General features: G+C 44.7%; 1 protein-coding gene across 2 annotated transcripts in view; it reads right to left on the bottom strand.

Annotated features, from left to right (window-relative positions):
- The window catches only part of LOC126327557 (nephrin), a 1,259,290-nt gene that overhangs the window by 152,740 nt on the left and 1,089,005 nt on the right, over positions 1-17,545 (bottom strand). For both annotated transcript variants that reach the window (XM_049995899.1, XM_049995898.1), the window contains exon 2: positions 10,035-10,169. In XM_049995899.1, coding sequence (XP_049851856.1) covers positions 10,035-10,169 — 135 coding nt within the window. The remainder of the gene's footprint in view (positions 1-10,034; positions 10,170-17,545) is intronic.

Genomic DNA, 17,545 nt, shown 5'->3' with positions numbered 1-17,545 from the left:
TCAGCACGAAGAAAAGTTAGCTTTTTTTGTTAGGTCGAGTTTCGGCCGGTAGGTGACACGCGGTGCGGTGATGACGACCGCTACGCGCAAAAGATGAAGTGGTTTAATTTCTGAGTGCCAGACCCGGTAACAATATTTTCCAATCTGGCGGCCGACCTCGCCATTAATAACGCCGACCTCTACCTCCGACTGCACGGGCCGGCGCGTTAAAGAAAGCGAGGGAAAAATCCGCGCCGGCACGCGCTCAGAAGAGAAACGCAATTAACAAATTAAAAACGCGCCACATTATGAACGATAAATCCGGCGCTGATGAATGCGGACGTGTCGCCGAGCGCCGGCTGACTTAATGCCGCGGTTCCAGCTCACGGCCCGACAGCCAGATTAGCGGCATCCGCCAGGGAACTACTCAGCATACCCCCCCCCCCCCCCCAAAAAAAAAGCTCGTCTCACCGTTTCCAGCCCAAGACTGACAGCCTGTGCCAAATTTAAGACTAGGGAACCTAAAAAAAAAGAGAAATAATTCGTTCTCCTATAGCGGTCCTGTTGTTGGTCGAAAGTTTTTCATCCACAAAACACATAAACAATACGTCATTATATCAGGTTAAATCAACGATTACAATAGCGATTTAAGTGAATACCTTTTTTCCCTTATTCAGAAGATGGACGCCACGTAACGTCAACTTAGTGTACGTTCAAATATTGACTAGCTTCATGGCTTAAAGAATGCTCTGGAGTCACGTTGAAGTCCTGGTAGCACTTGATTTAATTTCCGATGGCCGAATGTTTCTGAGATGGGTAGCTCGGCATCATAATGAGAGATGATACACTGAGGTGACAAAAGTCATAAGATAGCTCCTAATATCTTGTCGGACCTCTACTTGTCCGGCGTAGTGGACAAACTCGACGTGGCATGGACTCAAGTCACTGGAAATCCCCTGCAGAGATATTGAGCCACGCTGCCCCTACAGCCGTCCGTAATTGCGAAAGTGTTGCCGGTATAGGATTTTGTGCACGAACCTCCCGATTATGTCTCATAAATGAGCGATGGGATTCACTTCGGGTTGTCTGGATGGCCAAGTTATTCGTTCGAACTGTCCAGAATATTCTAAAAACCAATCGCCAACAACTGTAGCCCAGCGACATGGCGCACTGATATCTATAAAACTTCAGTCGTTGTTTGCGAACATGAAGTCCATGAATGCCTGCAAATAGTCTCCAAGTAGCCGAACATAATCCTTTCCAGTCAATGGTCAGTTCAGTTTGACCAGAGGACCCAGTCCATTCCATGTACACACAGCCCACACCATTATGTAGCCACCATGACTTGTTGACAACTTGGGTTCTTGGCTTTGTGAGGTCTGCTTGTCACGACTCCAGGACAGGCACTGCAGGCGATGTCGTGCTGTTAGCAAAGGCACTCGCGTCGATCGTCTGCTGCCACAGCCCAGTCACGTAGAAGACCACTGAGTCGTCCGTGGTGAGAGGTAATGCCTGAGAAGTGGTATTCTCGGCACGCTCTTGGCACTGTGGATCTCGGAATACAGAATTCCCCAACGATTTCCGAAATGGAATATCCTATGCGTCTATCTCCAACTACGGTTCCGTATTTAAAGTCTGTTAATTCCCTTCGTGTGGCCATAATCACGTCGGCAACCTTTTCACATGTATCACAATTCCAGCAATGCAGTGCCCTTTTATACCTTGTGTATGAGATACTACCGCTATCTGTGTATGTGCATATCGCTATCCCATGACTTTTTTTCAAACGGTTCAAATGACTATGAGCACTATGGGACTTAACATCTGAGGTCATCAGTCCCCTAGAACTTAGAACTACTTAAACCTAACTAACCTAAGAACATCACTCACATCCATGCACGAGGTAGGATTCGAACCTGCGAGCATAGCGGTCGCACGGTTCCAGACTGTAGCGCCTAGAACCTCTCGGCCACCCCGACCGGCTGACTTTTGTCGCCTAAGTGTTATCTGCTCCAGTAAATAAGATGCGGCACTGGCGAATAAAAGGGGCATAAAATGGGAAAATCTACTTCTGTCAGAGCCAAGCTGCAACACCTTGACATTAATGCCGAAAACGTGATGATGTGGACTGGTTGTTAACAGTATTCTATCCACTCACCTTACGTCTTCAATAGCTGTGTCCCTGCACTTGTAGGTTCATTGATAACACTCATCTTGATTGCAAAGAGGATCGCTATGATTGCCACTTTGAAATGTGCACTACACTTTACTACAGACATAAATACTATGAAAATAATGTCACATAACTGAAACAGAATATAACACAGTCTTGCACCACCTAGGTCTTTCTCCGTGTACATTCACCATCAAACTAACGCGACCTGTCCATGTGAGGCTGTTCTGGACTCTCCGTCCTCAAACGCTAGCCAACCAAAGATCAGGAATGGCAAGAATTCTTTCTAACGGTGTTCTCTGGACAGCCAGTATGAGAGAAGAAAACGTATTTCTCTATCATTTCACATGATCGACCATGCACACAGCGTGCGACCACGGTACAATGTACGTACATTGCCCGGTTGAATTTATCCCATATTGCGCAACATCACAGTTCACATATACTGCATTATTTGAATGGAATAACTTTTTTCTCATAACCACAACCGACACAGCGGCCTCTCCGAATACAGGAGATCTTTTTGCCGGACACTGTACTTGTGTTTGTGGTGTTTCCATATTTCTGTCCACATCTGCAAGGGCGGACACTGGCGGATGCTGCCGCAATCGGGCCCTAGGACAGACTCTGGCAAGAAGTCGCCGGCGGCGAGGTGACACAAAAATTTATTGCCAAATCTGCCGGCGCGGCGTGGTGCGGCGCCGGACTGTCTATCTGCAAATCGACGCGGCCGCTGACGGGCGTTCCATGTTGCACACGGAAACGCCATTAACAGCGGGCGCGGCGCGTATACACGCGCTGGCCGCTGCCTGCCGGTTGCCGGCTAACGAGCGCCAAATTTACTGCCGGCAGCGCGCGCTCTCCGGATGATATTTCGACAGCGGCGCGGCGCGCAAATGTGAAAAAGAGGAAAAGGGGGGGGGGGGGGCAGGGGCCTGCACCGGTAATGGCCGGAATTGGCTAATTGGAAAGGTGACGACGACAAAGTTTTTTTCCTTCTTTTGCTGTGTTGCTCTTTTTTTCCTGTCCGGTTTTTTTTTTATTATTTGTCGCTCTGCAAGCGAGCGATCAGTTTTACATGACGCGGCGTTTGTAATAAATATTAATGCGGCACGGCCTGCTAGCAAATTGGGAAGTCCTCTCTATATACAGCTTCTCGTGTATGGCCCTCTCCTGGCACTGCCTTCGGTTCTCCAATCTGCAGCTGCAAAATCTGGCACCTACATTGTCCCCAGATTTTTTCTCAGTAATGTCGGAGCACTGTGCAAACAGCTGCTGCTCTCATTTGTAATAAAAATGGCTCTGAGCACTATACGACTTAGAACTAATTAAACGTAACTAACCTAAGGACATCACACACATCCATGACCAAGGCAGGATTCGAACCTGCGACAGTAGCGATCGCTCGGCTCCAGACTGTAGCGCCTAAAACCGCACGGTCATTTGTAATAACTTGCAAAATACCTGGCCACAAGATCTCATTCCATCGCTACTACGTTTCGTAAATTAATTAACTAATATCTGTTTATATGAATGTGTGGTGTCCATTCTTTCGGACATGTCCGGAAGAACAGATACACTCATTCAAGTAACTGATTCACCTCTGAGTGTCGAACCGCGTCGTAATGTAAAAAACTGTGCTGGAGAAAATGAAACTTCGCCTACCATCACAGTGGCCTGTATTATAGGTTTTTACATTATGACTCGGTACGATAGAAAACTTCAATGACAACTGAGTTTGGCTGCGGAAGCCTACACATTTATATAAACGTCTGTTTGGTTTGCGATACGATATTTGTCCACAAAATAGCATTCTCACAACGCAAGGAGATGGCAGACCATATACTGTAAAAGATAACAGAGCATACATACACGGTTCATGAAATGATCATCTGCTGACACTTCCTTATCCCTCGCAGTATACGGCACAGCGAATTTAAGACTGTATCGATGATCAATATTTATCGTCAGCTCTGCTCTGAGTATCGATTGGACTTCATGGACAAGCAGATGATATCCGCCACAAATACATCAGTAGCGGATCTCTTCAGTCAGCAAAAAACATCTTGGACTTGTGCGTGGGCAGCGCTGAGAACTGTCAGTTTATCGTCCCGCAATCTGTTAGCCGTCTATGGAAACTGTTAGCCGTTTATCGCAAAAATAAAATTCCGAAAGCGTCTAGAAACACGACATTCTCACCAACATTTCTGTAAAGTTTCCCTTGGTTGTACGATAAATTCCGGAACTGGAATCCGAAATATTGCCAACTTGTATTCCGTCCGTAATACTATTAAGCTCGTCTGTTATCTAGCTGAAAGAAGGGTAATTCTACTTTGTCACAAAACTGGGATAGAGAATGAAATGTGTATAATAAAACAGAACAAAGTAGCAGTGAATTCCAGAAGTTTTTCCTAATGGTCAACAATAACTTCCCGATTATTCTTAATTTAACTGCAATAGAGCAATACTTCACGTAGAAGAATAATTCCACCGCTGGCTACAGCACTTTCGTACCACTCTGATGAACCGAAAGATATCAGTGGTGGGGGAGTGTTGTTGCAGACTGGTACTGGTACAGGAGACATGCAAGAAACGTGGAATCGGAATTAAGTATACTATATCCTTCGATATGCAAATGACGAGCCCTTCAACGCAAGCTTACAAAATGAGTTGGAGTAACACCATCTTCATTCAGTGCGTAAGAAAAAAAATACGCATTCGTATGTTGTTTGTTAGTGAGAAGATTGTGTTGCGCATAGTCTAAGAAAGCGAACAGTTACTTGCAAGCATAGGGATTCAACAGCAAATGGAACGTGGCATATCGAGACTACTGTTCATCGTTAGGCGATCTGCTTGCTGGGTTCAAGAGGACCATATCGGACGACAACGGCCCTTCACGACTGTGTAAGGTCATACAACCACGTTACGTAGCTATAAAATGGACTTGGTTGCAGCAAGACAAATACCCTTAAGGACAGAGTAACGTAGTCTGCAGCACCACGGACTCTCAGTACGGCGACGAATGTCAACAGTGGCGAGCCCAACCAGCACAATGGACACAGAAGTGGCGCCGCATCGTATTTTAGATGACTTGTGCGGGCAGCACCGCGATAGATATGGTGTGTTGTCAGATCTTGATCGCTTAGCTGCTAATTTAGACAGCAGTCGTTACACTTCTGTACTGTTATGGACAGTGGCTGCACCGTATCTCCGAGGTTTCCGTCACGATAATTTTCAACAAGATAACGCAAGACCGCCGGCCGCTGTAGCCGAGCGGTTCTCGGCGCTTGAGTCTGAAACCGCGCGACCGATACGGTCGCAGGTTCGAATCCTGCCTCGGGCATGGATGTGTGTGATGTATTTATGTTCGTTAGGTTTAAGTAGTTCTAACTTCTAGGGGACTGATGACCTCAGATGTTGAGTCCCATAGTGATCAGAGCCATTTGAACCATAACGCAAGACCGATGTTATCTGCGCTTCGGTATGTGTTTTTTTCTGAGTACTGGCACGCCTCAGCCGGTACTAGGCGGCAAGTAAACAGCGCTACGCTAGTACTGCCGTCCGTTTCTCACTCGCTTGTTTTGATCAATGGGTAGACATAAAGCAAACGGCAATCAAGGACGTCTATTCCACCAATAGCCAGAAATAAAGCAAACGCCAATAAAGGACATCCAACATTCCGCTTCCTCATTCTCAGTGTCCTATCAAATTGCGAAAAAATCTTGATCCGCTAGCATGTACGAAAGAAGTTTTTCTCCTTCAGCCGTAACTAAAACAGCGTTTTGTAAAAGTAGCCGAAATTCGGAGGGATTTTACATACTGAAAATTAGGCCACATAACCTGAAGAATTTTGTGGACCACGTGTTCTTCCTGTGCGTACTGAATTTAGCTTCCATTACACTCCCAAACAGCCAACGGGCTTGTCGTGGTGGCACCGGTTCCCGTCTGATCACCGAAGTTAAGAGCTGTCTGACCAGGCTAGCACCTGGATAGCTAGAGAGAGCTGTGGTAGGCTGATTCGTTGCCCCTGCTTCTCGATTCGCCGAAACATCAAGCACAAAGTTACTTTATTCGAAGTATAGATCGGGCGTTGTTCGTGAGCCGAGACCGCAAGCCACAGAAAGCCAATTGGTGTACGGCCACACTAGCTGTGCAAACGCTGACCGCCACTTGTCGCTTTCCCATCGGGAAACGCGAGCCAACGAACAAGTCTACAACACGCCAGCTGGCAAAGTGGCTCGGCGCATCGCGGATGCCTCCTCAGGGACGAGAGGACCCCGCAGTTCACAGTGGGCACGCGCCAGGTGTGTGTGTGTGTGTGTGCGCGCTACGCTCTCGCAGGCGCGTCGTTACGGCTGCGGCCGGCAGGGCGCCTGCCGAACAAGCTTGGCGCCGCCAGCTGCCGCGGTCCGCGACCGGCATACTAATCGACAGCCCGGCATCAGCGCCGCTCCTCGCCGACCCGCCGGCCAAATCCCCGAATAAATCCGCCAATGCGGCGGCTATCTGGCGCGGAAAGCCTCGGGCCCGCACTTCGCTAATTGACTCTCCGCACAACAAAAGTAAATCGTAATATTCGAAATTTTTCGCTACACGGCTAATCGGATGGAGCACCAACGTTTTCGCCCCAGATTTTTCGGTCGAACGGTCTAAGCCTCGCAATTATGCTTCCAGAACGCGCGGGAACTTTTATTTGATTCTGAATGTCCGACGCAACACTGGTAATCTTCACTGTAGCGCGAAATGGAAATTCGTAGGCTCCCTGCAGACGAGTAGCTGAATTAGTATCCTCCTGTTTTCGAGCACGACTGTCATAGTAGTAAACGTCGCATCTATTTATTTACAATGAGAAAATGACAATTTACTAAAAATTCATTGTTCTCTAACCTTACCCATTACGTACGTCACAGTATAATCGTGGCACATAATCCAAAGCATTGAAAGCATTAAAGATATCTTAAAAAAATCTGTAGATGGCCTCGTTCAGTATGCAAATACTTCTTTCAACTATGTCATAGTTCAAACAAACTTTGAAGCGAAATTATGAGGCCCGCAATTGTGTCAAAAATAGAGACGATATTAAATTAACAATTACTGGCTGCCAGCAGCCTTTTTGTAATACAGTCATTATACAGGACGAGTTTCAAAAAGTTCTAGAAATTATCACTGAGAGGAACAGAAAAACGAAAACATTTGTGTAAGTGCAACGTCACTTTGCTAGATTCCATCTCATATATACTCACACCGTACACAAAACACCGTTTCGACTACCGTCCGTCATCAGATAACAGAAACTTAGAGCTTGTAAAACAAGGTTCAGTGTCAGTATTAAAGACCTATACCTACTATTAATATACGTATAGGTTTCCAGTACCGACACCAAAGCTTTTTTTTTTTTTGCGTGTCCTAAGCTTTTGATATCTGATGACGGACGATAGTCGAAACGGTGTTTAAAGAAATTAATGAACCGATCTAGTCGGTTTTATTCACAGAATTTGTACAAAAGATAAGTCACCATGAAACACAGTCTCTTGATAAAGGCCTAAGTTTGTCGAGAAAGACAGTCCACAAACTTCTTCACGTATATCATATCTAGCTGAAGAGATTTATTGATTATATCCTGCAGAGGTATCAAACTGCGTCGATTTCACTGATAAGTTTCACCCGCTGTTCCAAATAGATCTAGACATTTTCTAAAATACTAAAATTCAAAAGTTATGTGATTTCACGTAACTTTTACCATTCTGATGAAGATAATCTTGGAACTATCGAAACGTGGTTAATGTGGTTTTTTTTAAGAAAAAAGGTGTGCAATCGATTGGCAGACAACTACATTTTATATAATTTTCTGAGAGGTTGAGACAGTGTCAGCGTAGGTTCCATAGGATGCACAACTGGTGCTCAAATGAGAAATGTATCACGCAGTCTCGTAACACGACTGTTGCACTTTTGGAAGACGGGGGTGTCCGCAGCACACTATTCATGTAGATACAGGCGAAAGTGCAATACTTTGTCACCAATAACACTGAGATAGGTATCGTGGTTCATGCTTTCTCGGCGAAATCTTTTTGGGTTAACCGAGTCAACGCGTCGTCTTGTGGTGCATCGACAACTTCGCCTGAAATTGACGAGTAGGAAAACTCGCCGAAACGTTCCGACAAGACGACGTTGCGATAACTCGAGAAGATTTAATCAAACACGGTTCATTTTCGCGATAACATGAACTACTGGACCCTAGTCCTGGCATGTAAAACACTATCAAAACATCTGGCCTGAACTGCATCTTGCACCTACTGCGGTTTAAACGCCTCATTGGGCCGTTGGTGCATTCGACGCCTGCCATCACAGTGAAAGACGAAAAATCAAGATTCGTCGGACATAATTGTGCAGCACCAGTCAGTTTATGTCCAGTTTCTGTTGTTTGAACTAGTGAAGACAGCGATCAATGGCGTTTTGCGAGGCTTCCGACTCCCGGCTGTCCATTGCTTACACTACCTTTCAGAATGTTCATTCGGAAATTGTCTCAGATGGATCTGCGTTCGATGACAGCAATAATTCCTATGGTTTTGAAATCTATTGCCATTGACAGCGCGTGACACTCGCCTTCGACTCTTGTCAGTAACTATCTTTTTACGACCATTGTTCTTTACGCCATGTTGTTTCGAAGTACCAGTGCTTTTAGCACAAAACCGCCGGTGCTCTTATAAGACAGAGACATATGGTTGTACACTGAGGTGCTTCTACAACTGTAGTGAATTGTAGCAATCTCTTATAGCGTTCACAGCAATAGTCGGCATAGAGATTGTGCTACGTGACTGTAGGAGATTGTGACATGCGATTTTTTATAGTGGCCATATTGAGGATATGACCGACAGTGAATGTGTGTATCTAACATTTTTGTGAAGTACATTTGACTTTCTACAACTGGTTTTTTGATTTGTTTCGAAATGGCTGTAATTTATTTTCTGCGTTGTGATTTGAAGGAAGTTTCGACATGTGGGATTTTGTCTAGGACAAATGCGACTCTAGATTCAAATATATTACATGAGGTTATGGGTGGTTGGAAACTGTGTCTCAGTGGTTCCAAAGTGGAAGCATACCTTTAAAACAACTCACTGTGTCCATTTTTGCCTGTTTTTTCTTATGGTCGTCGCTTTCTCTGATAATAAAGATTAATCTCGTGAAAAATTTTAAAATTATAGCCCAAAGTGAAATCATCTTAAAACAATTGAGTGCTTACTTTTTGCAAAATTCTTCTTGTATTTGTTGCTTGCTATGATAATAAAGATTAATTTTGCGAAAAAATTTAAAACTGTATTTTTTCATACTGTGAGGACTCATTAGGTTAAGGGGAGAGTAATATTTTGCCCAGTGAGCTTATCATGCAAACACCTATACAGACATTTCAGTCGACGACACTCCACACCTAAGTGTGGTGATGTTCTCCACGACAGTGGAGGCAATTTTCATTAGATCATATTAGTATATGTTATCTACACACGACCGCAGTACTTTCACAGCACCTTAGAGGCGACACGTTTGTGGGCTCCCCTGCGATACACACTGCCTCCCCTGCTCGAGGAAGCGCTTTCGTGGGACAAAGGGGCATTTCGTTGCTACTTGATGGTACTGCAAGCCACTTACGTCCTATGGCATGAACGTTGTCATGGCTTCCACTGGAATGCTATGTTCATTGCACTGTCTTTCGTGAATGCACCTAACATGCGTTCTCGGCCATCAAACTTTATTTGTGACGCACCTCGTCAAAAAATGCCTACCAATTTTGCACGCTCCTTAGAAATCACCTCGTATCTACTAAAACAAAAGTAACTTAAAGTATCCTGTAAGTTCTGTAAGAGTGAGGACATGGTGCGGTACTCACCGAGCGCGAAGCCGTCCTTGGTCCACTGGACGCGGCCGCCCAGGTTGCTGACCTCGCACTCCAGCACCGCCTCGCCGCCCTCGTGTACGCGCACGTCCTTCGGCAGGATGCGAAAGTACTGCTGCTGCGACGCGCCTGCAACACCGACGACACGCTCGTAACTTGACGTCCGCCATTCGGGAATGCTACACGTTACTCATCTCAAATGCTGAAATAATTCACAGAGGAGGAGAGAGAGAGAAAGAAAGAAACAGAGGGTTATAATTTTCTAACCTTAAGGATAATGGAAACCGATAACTATTAACTTCAGGGCGTGATTACGCTAAAAAATAATTAGTTTTGCCACATTTAAACACAAATAATGTATCTTGAATTGCCAATAGTTTAATAACAAGGAACCGTGTTTTGTGTTATCGTTGGTGTACAATAGACGGAAATTTCTTTATAAATTTCTGTGTTATTCTTTGACATTGTTAACGTGATCTTTTGATTTAAAACCTGTGTGGGAAAAATCCTACGTGAAGATCCGAAAGTATCTTTATTAATTATCGGTTCCGCCTCAGTGACGAACCATCTACAAATGAATCTCAAATGTTATTCAATGTGTGTGAGTCATTACACATCGTCGTATTCTTAAGAGCTAAGTCGCCCTAAAATGAAAAATCGAAATTGGTTACGTACGTTGACAACGTTAATCACAAATCAAATGTTGTTACTGAGTTTAGAGCGACTTACCTCTAAGAATACGACGATGTGTAATAACTGTCACACACTGAACAATACTTTATATTGACATGGAGATGGCTAGCCGATACCGATAATCAATTAAGAAAATTTGCTTTCTTGGAGTAGGATTTTTATCCACACATGTTTTATACGTTTCTGTTTACGATCTGTTGCATCATATAAATTTACATAAACATTTTAGGTATAAAAACACACGATCGTAACATTATTTTACACTATGCAGTAACAATAGTATATATTTGTAGGTAAAACAAAATATTTCGTACTTTCTTGAGTAAACAGCTGCGAAAAAAGTTAAATATTGCTCGTTAGGTGTTGCCTTACAGGTTACTGAAACGATACACACCGTGAAAGCGCCAAGAGCAGCGTTTTGCTGAAATTCGAAGTATGGTTTTCGAAGAAGGGAATGAGTGTAAACTTTAAAGGTAACGCGGGTGTACCAAACGCTTGAACGAGAAACGGCAGTTGCTAAGTAAAATCAGAATTAGGAAAATATATTGATTAGCTACAGCGCTCGATAAGAACGGAATGAAAAAATAAAATGTTTCAAAGTGATCGTCTTCGCAGGGGTGTATCACTGAGTGAGCGCATGTGACACCGCTCATGCTGATCCGTTCATGATGGATGGAGACGTTGAGCTGTGGGTCTGCACAGTGGATTACCGTCTCTTTTCTCTCATTACGAAACAACTTTTGTTTCTTGCCGATGGCGTTTACCCAGTTTAGCTATAGGCTCCACTGTACCCAAAATTCGGAAAAGTTGTTTTATATGAATGGGTCGGATATGTCCGAAAGAACACACCACGACTTCATATAACTGATTCGCTTCGATAGCCAATGGATCGACCATTCTCAGTCCGGATGCAGAATTACGTTCGACCTGACTGCAGCAGTCCTCAAAGTAGAGGACATGGATGGGGCTACGGACAGGTGGCGCTAGGTGGGACTGTGCGCCAACCGGGAACCATGCCGAGATAGTCCGTGCATTTGTAACAAACTCTGTTTTCGTGTGGCTCAGTACCCAGTAAGCAGGTGAGCGCGGATTCGAATCCCGGTCCGGCACACATTTCCGCTCGTCGCATTAAGTCCCGATGAAACTGACATCAATAGTTCCTTCCCTTTCCTTTATCCCCACTTTCAGCTTTACTACACATCAATTTATTTTATTTAACTTAGCAGCCGCATGCCCTTCCTGTGGCCACAACTGTCAAAATAACCTAGGGGAGGGAAGTCGTGTGCGACACTTAACTGTTTGATCGTATTTTAAATGTTTGTGTATCGCATTTCCTGAGGCAGAATATGATGGCCAGACGAGCATTTGCCAAAAGGAGCGTGGAAAGTCGCCTGAAAACCATACCAGCCACGGCCGTTAATCCGCCGTGCGGATTCGATCCGGCTCACAAGCTGGCGAGCTATGCGTTACGCTATACGAGCAGGTCTTTCAGTGTGCAACAACGCAGTAGTAAAATTAATGGGGCACAGATTCACTTCAGGACCAAGGTACAGTCGGTTTAATAAGCAACCGCCGGCCGCGGTGGCCGAGCGGTTCTAGGCGAGTCAGTCAAGAACCGCGCGACTGCAGGTTCGAATCCGGCCTCGGGCATTGATGTGTGTGATGTCCTTAGGCTAGTTAGGTTTAAGTAGTTCTAAGTTCTAGGGGACTGATGACCTACGATGTTAAGTTCCATAGTGCTCAGAGCCATTTGAACCTATTTAATAAGCAACCAAGCGTAAACAGTAAAAGCACAATGAATTATAGGCATAACAACACCAGGTTTATGACACTATCCGGTAACTGAACAATATGCAGCGGAAAAAAGAAAGACTAGAGCGTAACGCCCAGTCGACGGAGAGGTCATTAGTGGTGGAATATGAGCACGGAATGCAGAAGGTATGGAAAGCGTCCGTGATATTTGCAAACGGACGAGGATTTGAAGTACTGCCTAGCACCGGCTTGCTCTCTCGATTAAAAGGCACTAGGAGAACACGGAGCTGCGAGAGAACGCAGCTGTTCCGGGGCATTTGGAGAACAGCAGGAACACGTGCCCAGCAGGGAGGGCGGCTGTTTGCGTAGGCGGTTCCACAGGAAACTGCGAGGGAAGGGGAATCGCGGTGTGTCGCTATACAGAGGAGCGGCCAGCGCGGCGCGGCGCGGCGCAGGCGGCCGAGATGGTATCTGGGGGCAGGCGGGCAGGCGGGCAGGCGGGCGCGCCGGCACCTGCCAGGGCGCCGTAATCTGCTTAAGGCCGCCTCTATCAGTTTTAACTGGATTAAAGTTCGACTTCCGCCGCTGCCGGCGCCGGCCGGTGCTAGCGTAGGCCCCCGGGCTGTGCACCGTGCAGCGTGTGCGAGCTCTCCTCGTCTCCCCTCCACCCTCCCTTCCTTCTCCACAAAACTATCCTACACGCCTTCGCACGCACTTCCCAGAGGCGCCGCCCGCTGAAGGGGTCTTCAGAAAGCTGACGCGTCCTTTAGTTGTCACACAAGCTCTCACATAAGTTGTGCACTTCAACCATGTGTTACCATTGTATTTAGTAGATCAGAGGTCCATTCTAGCGAAACTACAAAAAATATGTGTGAAATCTTATGGGACTTAACTCCAAAGGTCATCAGTCCCTAAGCTTACACACTACTTAACCTAAATTATCCTAAGGTCAAACACACACACACACACACACACACACACACACACACACACACACACACACACACACATGCCCGAGGGAGGACTCGAACCTCCGCCGGGACCAGCAGCACAGTCCATGACTGCAGCGCCAAAACGACGGTTCGGTAGTTTTGACACACTGCATAAATGACGAAGTAAATGGTAAGGTTATCAGAAGTAATGGTAGCAATGGTATCGAAAGAAACAAATGAAAGTGTAAGTGAGAAACTGGGAACCACAAATTTTTTTGTTTGTTTGTTCGTTTCGTTTGTTTTGCACATAATTAGAACCCCACATCATTCAGTGTTAGTCCACTGTGTATTTTATTTCCTTACACAATATAAATTTCATTTTATATGTAATAAAAAATTAGGTGATCTGCGCTTTTATGTAACGAAATCAGTTACATTATATATATATATATATATATATATATATATATATATATATATATATATATATATAATTCTCGTCCTAATATTCATCTCAATAGAACGTTCTTCATCTTACGATCAAATGCAACAGTTTCTGTTACAACTGATAAATGCGAAAGCTGTTTATCAATAACAGAAACATGTTTGATGTACGTATGACAAAGTATAGAAGCGATGTTTGATATATTTTTGTTTTGTTTTTCCTTTACCTTCTTGTAGGGAAACTGTGTTCTGTCGCTGTATAATAAATCTATATAGATTTCTATATTTTGATTACAACATTTCTCTGTTTCACATTACAAATAGACAATTTTCGAATAAATCCTCAATTAAACATTGACGGTTTCAGTTTTCCTATTAATACTGCTTATTTTTAAGTGACAGACAGGAGGATGATTATGTGGACCAAAATTGTTGTGGAGGTTACCCATCTCTTTATGTATTCTCACTCAGTTTCTAGATGGTTTATCGATTCCGGTTTTCTATTGAGACACTGATCGCATACATAAACAAAGTTATCGTTATCAGGTAACTCCAGACAGGTATTCAACACACTTAACATATAGGTAACCCAGGCACGACCTTAACTGACCAAAGCTACTACGAAAACTACCAAACTACCGTAATACATGCTTACTTACATATATATGCAGTAGCCAACAGTAGTATTACACCGCTAAGTAGGACACTTTTCCTCAACTCCTGATGTATTAGGACCGGCCAATAAACTGCGACAGCTCAGCGGCGTCTCATACACATGAACAGGGTGAACCCGAACTCCATCTATAAGTTTCATGGAATATTTTGGTATAAGGATCCGTGATGTCTCCTAACTAGCAACAGAGCAACTGCACAAACACATGTTTAGTAGCCTGTTCTGCGTCTGTCGGCTCAAATGTGAATATGCAAGTTCACATGCGGTGCTCTTGGGGAAAGTACGCAACGAAGAATCACAGGACTGCCGATATATCTACATCGCTGCTTTCGCTGGTGCAATGCACATGAGCGAAACACGGTACTATTACTTGATGATGAAAAAAATTTCCGTAACGCTTCGCAAATAAGGGATTTAGAATTTTGTTTTTACTTATATTTCAGTTTCATTTCGTTTGATTTATTACCGCCGTCTTTCTTTATGTATGTGTTGTACTGAAAATGTCTGCACATAACTGCAAATTTCGACGTTATGCGATTGTGTCTTGCTTGCAAGCTAATTAGTTGTCAGTATACATTACCGGTACTTACTGTTGACAACAATAATGCCTAGTGATTTCTTCGCCTTCAGGCTTGCCTTCAGTAGGGAACAGTGTTTTACCTCGCGCATAGTGTACCTGAGAGTACTAGATCTTTTTTTGTGAGTACTTCAGTCTACTGACTGATATTAGAAGCACATGGAGGCGTGCGCACTAAAGATGCTCACAAGCAGCTTCCGCCATTTTCTACAATGTTTGTCGTTGTTATACAAGAGGTTCTGTTTTGTGCTGCATTTGTAAATATTTTACGTTATGCACGTTTAGGTGCTGGGTAATATATGAAATCTCCTTCAGTAGTTCACGGATATTGCTTCGGACAGTGTTGTGGAAGCTGCACAGTATTTCGAGACACCTGCTTACTGACGTGTTTCTGCAGCGGCTCGCCAGTATATACGCTGGCTCGCTAATAAAGCGCAGGCGACAAGGGGTGGGGCTACAACGTCTTCGTAGACGAATCATACAACCGGCCGTGGTGGCCGAGCGGTTCTAGGCGCTTCAGTCCGGAACCGCGCGACTGCTACAGTTGCAGGTTCGAATCCTGCCGCGGGCATGGATGTGTGTGATGTCCTTAGGTTAGTTAGGTTTAAGTAGTTCTAAGTTCTAGAGGACTGATGACCTCAGATGTTAAGTCCCATAGTGCTCAGAACCATTTGAACGAATCATACAGCATGGCGACATCCTATGCCCCCTGACGAAGAAACCGGTCACGGTCCTTGTATGCGCGACACGGGAAAAGTGTGGCCCCAAATCGCGGCCCAATGCGCGTTCGGGCGGATTGTTGGTGACCAGTTTAAGTGGGTAGACTCTGATTACCCGTCTAGGTTGACTCGTAATCGTTCATCTGTGGCCGAAAATGCCATAGTATCACCAATGCTGATTCCCATGCCTTGCTAAGTTGAAATCCAGTGTGTTTGATAATAAGTGCGTATTTCGACAGTCTTTAATGATGGATTCCCAGAACGCGGAAGCGGATGAAAGGATCATTGTCTCTCTTCATGCTGTGTCTCGCATAGAGACAAAGCTCAGCCACAACTGACTTTCCTGGCTCTTGTGACGTCTATCTTCAACGCATCTATCCTCAACAGTGCGACGCGGCTGGCCAATATATGATTTCTCACAATGGTGCGGGATTTTATATATCGCTGGTCTCCTTAGATGTAGGTTGCCTTTAACAGAATCCAGCAACGTTTGCACTCGCGCTGGAGGGCGGAAGACATATTTTATTTGATGTTTCTTGATTCACCAACATAGGGTAGAAAAATCATCCTCGTGGAGTTGTTAGTTTCTTCTGGCTGTTCTTAAGCTTTAATGCGTGCAGGTTGAAATGCACATTTAAACTGGGCGCCAACACTCTGCCCCCACGCGGGCTGGGTCGCGATTTATGGCCTCGCTTTTACCGTTTTACTGATACGAAGATCGTGACCCGCTTCTTCGGCAGGGGGCATCGGATGTCGCCGTGCTCTTTGATTCACCTACGATGACGTTATAGCCCCGCCCCTTGGCGCCTGCGCTTTTCTAGCGAGCCAGCGTGTATACTGGCGAGCCACTGCACGAACACGTCAGTAAGCAGCTGGAGATGAGCAGCAGCTGTCTCGTTGAAATATTGTGCAGCTTCTACAATACTATCCTTCGCAACGCCCATGAACCACTAAAGCAGTTATTACTTCGGGAAAGTCTCAAACAGCATATGTTAAACCTATCTGGAACATATTGTTGATCCTTTAGGTACAAAATTTTATGGGGAGTAAAATGCTACATACTTTTAGAACTATTTATACAAAACGTGGACGATTAAACGATACTTCATCAGTCGTGCACCATCCTGTACCTGAAACGGAAAACGGTCTTTTACCATGGAACGTGTGTTACTTCCAAATAAACTCAGTTCCTTTAATGTTTTAGCAATTACATCTGTCTGGAAAATCGTAATTTGCGTTAGTTTCCAATTGTTTCTCTTTCAAAAAGTTTTCATTGAAAGCACCACGTAAAATATCTTCTAGTAGTGTTGGTGGCAAATAACGCGACAAACACCTATTTTCCATTATACTCCCTATCGTCGATGTAAATTAGACCCTTGATGTTCACTTTGTTTGTATCTGAGACCTAAATTCAAGCACGCCATAGAAGTCTTAGAATCATAGCAAACTAACTAGAGTGCAGAATTATCTGAGGTATGAAGGTGGCTCATTGTGATAGCAGCTAAAACGTTGTACAGAAAAACTGTGTGCCATGATCTGGCGATTCTCGGCATAGTCGTATTAGCACCTCACTTTGCGGTTGCGGCCACCACTGCTGCTGTCTTCTGCCACGGAACATCTCACCTGCATCAGCAAGATAACAGCTTGAAGTATGAGCTATGGACAGGTGTGCTGCCGCAGTGAGTAGTTAGTAACTGAACCGTCAAGTCAACTTC

The sequence above is a fragment of the Schistocerca gregaria genome, chromosome 2, assembly GCF_023897955.1.
Source record: "Schistocerca gregaria isolate iqSchGreg1 chromosome 2, iqSchGreg1.2, whole genome shotgun sequence".
NCBI lineage: Eukaryota > Metazoa > Arthropoda > Insecta > Orthoptera > Acrididae > Schistocerca > Schistocerca gregaria.
Note: the sequence above shows the minus strand (reverse complement) of the source record. Positions and strands in the feature narration are given on the sequence as shown.